The following is an 8,643-nucleotide window of genomic DNA, read 5'->3' on the forward strand; positions in this document are numbered from 1 at the left end:
CCATTAATTGATTTCTCCATTCTAGCCATTGTCTTCACAATTGCTAGCCTGAATTCCATCTCCGACATCTTGGTTATATCTGCATCCATTTGTAAATCTGCAGCATAAGTCATAATCTCTGAGTCTTTTCTGTTTTGGGGGCTCCTCCTCCTAGTCATTCTGTTGATGGGTGTTTGAGGGAATGTATAGAGTCCAAATTATTGACTAGAACCCAAGCAAGATGCACCTGTTTTCTTGGGACCTTAGGGTTGCTGGCCTCTTGTTTTCCCAGCCTGTCTTCTGCAGGAGGGGCCTGCCGCACTGTTACTCAGGCAACCCTGTTCGGGCGGAGTTGCCCTGCGCCCCTGTGGCGGGGGATGGGCTCAATGGGAATCAGTTTTGGGGGCTTTTGTTCTCTGGTGGCTTCCCTGGCGGCTTTCTGCGTCTCTTCCGCGAGTCAGAGCAGAAGAGACCGTTTCCAACCCTCTGCCTCAGAGCAGAGAGACCGCAGTCTGTACTTCAGTGAGCTCTCCAGGCCACACTGTCTCCGTTTCTGTCTGTGCTGCTATAAACTGCAGCGTCCTGGGTTGTGCGCCCCTCAGCAGCGCTCCCAGTCCTGCCTCCAGGTCGGGCACGTCTCTGCCCTTTGTGCTTCTAAAACCGCCAGCCACACCCAGATCGCGCGCGCCCGACCCCGCTGCTCCAGGTTTCCACCCTGGGGACTGCAGTTCACAGGCGCGACCCCGCTGCTCCAGGTTTCTGCCCTGGGGGCTGCCCTAAAGTCCTTTCCCCGCTGCTACTGGTCTGCGAGTCTGTGCCCCGTCCACAGCGCGGAAGGCTGTCGCTCACCGGTGGTGTAGGATCCCCATGGCCAGGCACCCTCCCACTGCCGTTTATCCTCTGATATCTGCCTGTGGAATCATGGCTCCCTGCTTTGTACCTCAAAACCAACCGCCTGCGATACTCTGTAGAGATCCAGATCTTCTTACATCTCAGGCTGGTTTTGTGGGTGCTCAGAGTGGTCTGGTAGATATCCAGCTCAATTCCAGGGACCAGTTGAAATAAGGTCCCCTACTCCTTCCGATGCTAGATGATCTAACAAGAGCAGAGGTAGGGGCACCTGGGTGGCTCAGTGGGTTGAGCATCTGACTTTGGCTCAGGTCGTGATCCCGGGATCCTGGCATGGAACTGCTCGTCAGGCTCCCTGCTCAACGAGGAGTCTGTTTGTCCCTCTCCCTCTGCCCCAGCCCCTGCTCATGCTCTCACTTTCTCTCTCAAATGAATAAATAAAATCTTTTTTCTTTTTTTTTTAAAGAGAAGTAGGAAGAGATGGAAATTATACCTAGAAACATTTTAGTCTGCTGGGCTGACTTGCTGAGAGAATAGGTAAAGATGAATGGATAAAGAAGATGTGATACATATATATGATGGAATATTACTCAGCCATCAAAAAGAATGAAATCTTGCCATCTGCAACAATATGCATGGAGCTAGAGAGTATTATGCTAAGCAAAATAAGTCAGTCAGAGAAAAAAAAGGGGAGGAAAAAAAAGAGAGAAGCAAACCAAGAGACAGACTCTTAACTATAGAGAACAAACTGATGGTCACCAGAGGGCAGGTGGGGGGATGGGTGAAACAGGTGATGAGGATGAAGAAGGGCACGTGCTGTGATGAGCACCACAGGGTGTTGTCTGGAAGTGTTGAGTCATTAAATTGTACACCTGAAGCTAATATTACACTGTGTTAACTAGCTGGAATTTAAATTCAAACCTAAAAAAAAAAAAGAGAGAGATGGCCATGCTCTGCAGCTGTCACCAGGTGGGACGAGCACACCAGGGTAGTGAAGTGGGACAAGACTGGCAAAGAGCAGTCTCCACCCTGAGTGTGACTCAGAATCAGCTGGGACCTTTGCAGACAGGCAGACTGCTGGGTGCCTCCTCCCACAACCTGGATTTAGTGGATTAGCTGGAGGTGGCATTCAGGATTTACACGGCAACACCAAGGATTCTGAGGCCCCACCAGGGCAAGGGGGCAGGTTCAGGGAAACTGAGCAATTTGTTCCAGACTTCACAGGAATGGGCTGTGAAGCCGGCAATGTGGCTCTATAGTGCCTAGCTCTTCCCCGCTGACCACATCAGCACTGTGGGCTTCTCTGGATCAGTGTTTTCTGATTCTGTGAGGTGGGCTCTTCAGGGGCTCTGAAACATCATTCATACAGAAAGCAGTTGTGATGGTTAATTTTATGACTTGACTGGATCATGGGGTCCCCAGATACGCAGCTAAACATTATTTCTAAGTGTGTCTGTGTTTCTAGATGAGATTAGCATTTATTTGAATTGGAATTTAGTAAAGCAGATTACGATCCCCAGCGCGTGAGGACCACCCAATCCGCTGGGGACCTGAACAAAACAAAGGGTAGAAGAAGGGAGAATTTGCCCCTTCTCTGCCTGACTGCAAGCTGGGACTTTAGTCTTCTCCTGCCCTTGGACTGGGAATGACACCATCAGCCCCCAGTCAGACTAAACTACACCACTGGCTTGATTGGGTCTCAAGCTTGCAGATGGCAGACGCATGGGACTTCTCAGTCCTCATAATCACGTGAGTCAATTCCTCACAGTAAAAACATCAACGGGCTAAATCTATGTATTTCTTATTGGTTATATCCTATCAGATACATAGATATATAATAGATGCATACACACACACACACACACACACACACACACATATATCTTATTATTTCTGTTTCTTTGGAGAACCCTAATACAGAAGCCATCAGCAATAGTCCTACAAGTAATCTTAGCAACTTCTGCGTTGAGAAGCCCTTTCTCAAGGCAAACGTTTGGGGCAATCTGTATTATATTAGGATATCAGAAGCACATGTAAGGCAAGAACCCCTGGAATCTTAGAAAATACTAGCTTAAGCACTGGGTGTTATGCACAAACAATGAATCATGGAACACTATATCTAAAACTAATGATGTAATGTATGGGGATTAACATAACAATAAAAAAATTAAAAAAAAAAAAAAGAAAATACTAGCTTAATTGGTACCAAACCAGACACTCTCCTGCAATCATCCCTGGAGATGTCTCTTCCAATGCAACATCACTCTGTATATTTTGGAGTGATTATTGCATTCATCAAAGGCTGCTAATACACTGTTCCAGATGGTGTGCTGCCTCTTGGATGAGGGAACACCAGGTTTAGCATCTTGGCATTCAGACACAGGCTGAATATATCTTTCAGAGGGTGGCCAGAGTTCAGGCTGGGCCAGGTGGCAGTGTCACTCCCTTTCTATTTTTGCTAGAGAGCTTTGTTTTATTGGCGTCAAAGTTCTTTGGCTCAGTGGCATTTGGCCTGGCATGATCACTTTGTCACCTTCTGTTACCTGTTGCCTTCGTAACCTACACACATATGTCCATTTGTTAACCCCTTCCTTTTCTGAAGAACCCATTTTGGTCCCAAGGTGAATCATTTCTAGTGAATGATCCTTTTAGAAACTCCACTCTGGCTACTTAAAAGATGAAAAGTTGTTACCTGGGGAGGCAATACTTCATTTTGGGATGGCCACAGGCCAGAATCCACAATGGAGTTGGGTTTGGAGCTCCAAGCACCCATCAGAGAACATGTTGTGGGCCCGCAGCTCATTCTTCAGTTGAGAAGTGAAATGTTTTTCACGAGAGAATGGGGGCAAAAATGAAACTGCAACCTCTCAATCTGATATATCTTGGTGACTCTGCTATGAAGATCTGTATCTATAATTCTGTGATGTCAGCCACAAGTCATATGTGACTACTTTAAATTAGATTAAAACTTCAACCCCTCAGTTGCACTAGCCACATTCTAAGTACCCAATAGCCACATATAACTAGTGGCTACTGTACTGAACGATACCAAAAGACTCTTGCTGCCATCATGGAAATTCTATTGGACAGTGCTCATCTATTGAATAAGGATAATAATATTATCTACCTCACAGGACTATTATGGGAATTAAATGAAATGTCATATGTAAAGTGCTTAGATTAATACTTAATGCATGCACATACTTGATAAATGGGATTTATTATTATTTATGAAATTAAAATTCTAAAAGTCACTCTAACATCAACTTTCATTCAGGGAAATAACAAATAGATACTCCATGTACAAGTCTAATTCTCAGCATTGTCTCTTGCTGACATGGGAGGTTGCAGGCAGTGCTGAGGCTGATGAGGAGTTGGGGCCCATCAGTGCCATTTGCTCAGTGCAGGGTCACAGGTTGTTCCAGAACCTGATTGCCTGCCAATGGGGAGAGTGTGAGGGGTGGGTTGGAAATTTATTAAACAAAGAGAAGCCGAATGAAGCAGGATATGAAGGAGCTTCTATTTCAAAGTTCCAGCAGCAAAATGGATTATATTGACTGTTGGAGGGAGGGAGGGATCGAAGGAGAGACAGAAAGTCCGAGAGACAGAGAAAGAGAGGGAGAGGACATTATGGGACATTAAACAACTTTTTTGCACTAGGCATAGAAAACTGAGTCTAGTTTTATGCTCCTGACTCTTGGGCTATTAGTGAATCTACCAAGCCCAAGTGAGTACTCAAGGTAGAATCATATCCATGATGGTTTAGCAACTGCCTAGAGGATGGAGGTTCCCTATTGTCTGGAAAAGCCTAGGATGTGAAGATGGCCTCAGAAACCTTGGTGCCACCTCAGCCATTATATAGTTGAACTTTAAGGAGTGCCAGCCGGACCTCTAGACAGTGACTGGGCAAGCTTTAGATTGGGAGGCAACCTTCTGCAACTAGTGACAGGCAGCAGAACATGAGAAGAAAGTCACTCTCCACACTCCCTGCCAGGCTCCCCTAGACCTTCAAATGGTTTCATCTGACCTACATTTCTCCCCTAAAAGTGTTTGTTGAAATTAGTTGAGGGCTGAAACTGACTTGACTGTGAAAGCCTGAGGGATCCAAAAGGACAGTCCCTGAGGCTGCTACCCTATGCCATCCCTCCCAAATTGAATGTAGTAACAATAGCTAGTGTTTAGTAAGTGTTTACAATGTGCTAGACACTCTTCTGAGTATTGTCTTTATTTAGTCCTTAAAATAATCATGTGAGGTATACATAGAATATTTCGTTTTTACCCTCATTCTTTTTCACCTAAAAAATGGAAAGAAGGACACAACATAGACATTGATTCCTGGTTACCCAGACAAGCTAGGAGTCTATTGGTGCACAAAACATTTGTGGCAAATAGGAGCCCAGAACACAACATGAGCTTATGATGAGGCCCAACAGAAGACAGGGTAGTGTGGTGATAGGAGGACAGGTCTTGGAGACAGAGTCCAGGCTTAAATCTCAGCTGTACCACTTCAGGCATGTTACTTAAGTCTGTTTCTATTTCACATCTGTAAAATGAGGTTAATAACAGTACCTCCTTATAGCATTACTGTGAGGATTCAATGAGTCAAAGCCCCTAAAGCCAGGCCTGCCATACAGTCAGCAGTATGTAAGTATTGGCTTTTACAACTAGGATTGAGCCACACTGGCCATGGCTCTTCCTCCAAGGCTCTTTTCAGGAACAACTATAAGCTTTGGCAGTTGAGGATGTCACCATGTTGGAAGGGTGAATTCACTGGCCTTCTTGTCTACCATCCTACTTGTTAAACAAGTCGACCTACAGATTCTCAATTGCACATATGGAGCTTGAAATCTATGTCAAGGACCTGTAGATAGAGTCATTCCTTCATCCATTCACACACTTATTCATTCATTCAAATCCTAACAGAGTCCTATTGGGCACACAATCCCATGTGAAGAAAAGTGCAGCGTGTGGAGTCAGGAATCTTAGTTTAAATCCCAGGTCCTTCCCTCACTAACTGCCACCTTATGCAAGTTGCATCACCTATCTAAATCTGTGTTCTTCTTAATATAACTGGGAAAGAACAAAAGAGACAAAGTAAGAGAAGACACATGGAAAACTCAGGAAAATACGAATGTAAATGTTGTAAGGGACATGAAGACATTTGTCTCAGCTTTTGGCTGAGAAGAAGAATGGGAGTAAGACATATCTGCCTCTGGCCACCCCTGTTTCAGGTTCCCGGCAGGATTCTGTGGAAGTCATCTCATATCTATTTGCCTCAGTTTCTCCTTGCCCCTGAAATACAAAATTTGAGATGCTGCTAGAATCAGATAATAAGACACTCTCAACCCTTCCTCTGAAACCCTTCCATTTCAGCATAGAGATGTTATAAATTCTTTAACACTATAAATATGGTCTCACATCTATTACTCAGCACCTTGAAAAAAAAAAAAAACTTTCTAAAAGAATCTCAGCTCCTAAAAATAACAAAGGGAAAAAATATAACCCTTCCAAACTTTAAATAGTGTTCTCTGTTCTGCTCTCTGTAGGAGAAGAAAGCCAGAAGAGAATCGTTGCTGGGGACTTAATACCTCTGGGTGGTGAGATGGACCCTAGAAGCCTTGTGTACCACCATCTGATTGTGAGCCCTAGCTGATCCTCACTCAGCCTCCCTACAAATCTGTCCCAGGGTAGGGCAAGACTTGGCACCTCCAGAGTTCAATGTCTTGTTGTATACGTCATCAGAAAATGCCCTTTCTGTATAACCTAACCTGGGTTTATTGAAAGTAGAGTGCTTGGCATTTAATCAGTGCTTGGTAACACTTGCTGATATTGTAATTATTAGCTTTTTAGACATTATATTATTTTCTCTTGTTCTAGGCTCTGCTGGCTGCTTTTGGAAGCAAGAACAGGAGAGTTGGTCATTAGGGCCCCCGGAGTGGTCCTCACCTGGGTTCTTTGCATCAGTAGTAGCCCTGATGAGATTATAAGAATGTTAAGTGGGCTGAGAAATTTTTCTTGGGGGTTCATGCCCTGGAGTGACTATAGTTTAGAAAAATCAACAGGGCTTATCTCACCACAAGGTTGAGTTAGTGGCTATCTGCTGTAGTAGTGGAGGAGGGGGTTTTGAATGTTGCCCTGAAATATCTCCCTAATTTTACAGCTAATGTCTGAAATTCTTTTATAAATGATCAAGCCTTTGCAAGACTGAAAATGCAAGTATAAATGAGAGAGGTGAGGCAATTATTTAAATTTATCCTATTGTATAAGTGACTGACGTGATATCTTCCCTTTGAATAAATTCCAACAGGGAAAAAAAAAAGGAGGACAGTGATAAGGAAGAGAATGAGGAGTGATGGAGACAGATGGGCTCAATTATGGAGATGAGACCAACTACTACAATCTTCAAACCCATGGTTTCCCATTTTTCAGATGAGAACATGAGGCATGCAATCTAGTGATGTGCTCAGTGATAGAAATGGGTTAGGGCACAGGGGTCCTGGTTCCTGGTACAGGGTCCTTCCATCCCACTAAGGGTAGGTACAACACTGTAGCTGAGGGACCAGATAAATCTCATTCTCCTTCCAACTTGGTTTGGGCCATCCTTGAAAGCCAGGGCACGGGCCCATTCTTGTTTCAGTTGAGGCACCATGGCAGGCAGCTAGGAGGACCCTGGAGCTGGGTGTGTTCCTGAGGGGCTCACTCACCTTTGGCCGCATCCACCTCAGGCTGGAGAGGTTTTTTCCCTGGAGCAGCTTCAGACCTATGGAAGAAGTCTCTGCAGGGAATGTCTCATCCTCAAATGGTAGGCTTCTGCTTAGGCAATGATCCCGCAAGGAGTTAAAGTCCTGGCTGTTGAATTTGATGACAGGGGTCTTGTCTAGAGGCTCCTGGTTGTATGCCATGACTCTCCTTAGAAGATGTCTAAGGCCTTTTCTTTCTGGTAAGAAAGAGAGGTATTTTTAGGGATAAACTGTCAAGTCCTTTGCATCATTAGATGTGAGCCTTGGAAGGGCACTCAGATGTTCCCCACCCCCTTTTACAAGTGATGGTACTGAGACCCAAAACACTTCTCTCCCCAGTGACACAGCCAGTTGGTGGGTGAGCCCAGACTAGAATTCAAGCATTTTTTTCTCCAGTTCAATTTTCAATCTGCTGTACCAAAGAGCTACTCAGTATGTTATTATGTACATGAGAGACTATGGGGGGTATTTGTACATTAATGAACATTTATTGAGGGCTGACCTCTGCCAGGCACTTTTCTGAATGCTGGCAATTCAAAGATAAATACAACATGATCTTTATCCCTTAGGGGCTCATTATCAAGTGGGAAAGATAGATAAGACATTTCAACAACTTGCTATCATTCAACAGAAACTGTCTGATTAAAAATGTGTACAAAACCCTGTGAATATAAAGAGGGGGAGCTATGAACTGCCAGGGAAAGTCTGAGATGACTCTCCCACAGACAGTGACATTTGAATGGGGCCTTGAAGGAAGAAGACTATGCCAGGTGGAGAACTGGTGGGTGTATATGTATAAATTATTCTCTCTCTATATAAATCTGTCCAGGTTCCCTGAGTAGCAAGTGTGTGGAGGCCCAGGAGTTGGATTGGAAAGGTCATGGGTGTTAGAATTCGGGGGCAGTCTGGCGGGGTCAGTGGGGTAGGGGTTGGGGATAAGCAATGTTGGCAGAGATGGCCAGGAAAGTAGATTGGAAAGTGGGACTGTGACATGCTTTATGCCCTGCAAGCACCACAGGGCCATTGAAGAGGTAGGTCATGATCAGATCTGTGTAAAGGATTGTGGAGTGAGTTG

The 8,643-nt window shown here is 44.8% G+C and overlaps 1 protein-coding gene across 1 annotated transcript in view; it reads right to left on the reverse strand.

Annotated features, from left to right (window-relative positions):
* CAPN13 (calpain 13) overlaps nt 1–7,730 on the reverse strand; it is a 52,332-nt gene extending 44,602 nt beyond the window's left edge. Inside the window, 1 exon segment of the mRNA XM_078057422.1 lies at nt 7,533–7,730. Coding sequence (XP_077913548.1) covers nt 7,533–7,730 — 198 coding nt within the window.
* Nucleotides 7,731–8,643: the final 913 nt, after the last annotated feature.

This window comes from Halichoerus grypus, chromosome 10 (genome assembly GCF_964656455.1).
Source record: "Halichoerus grypus chromosome 10, mHalGry1.hap1.1, whole genome shotgun sequence".
Classification (NCBI taxonomy): Eukaryota; Metazoa; Chordata; class Mammalia; order Carnivora; family Phocidae; genus Halichoerus; species Halichoerus grypus.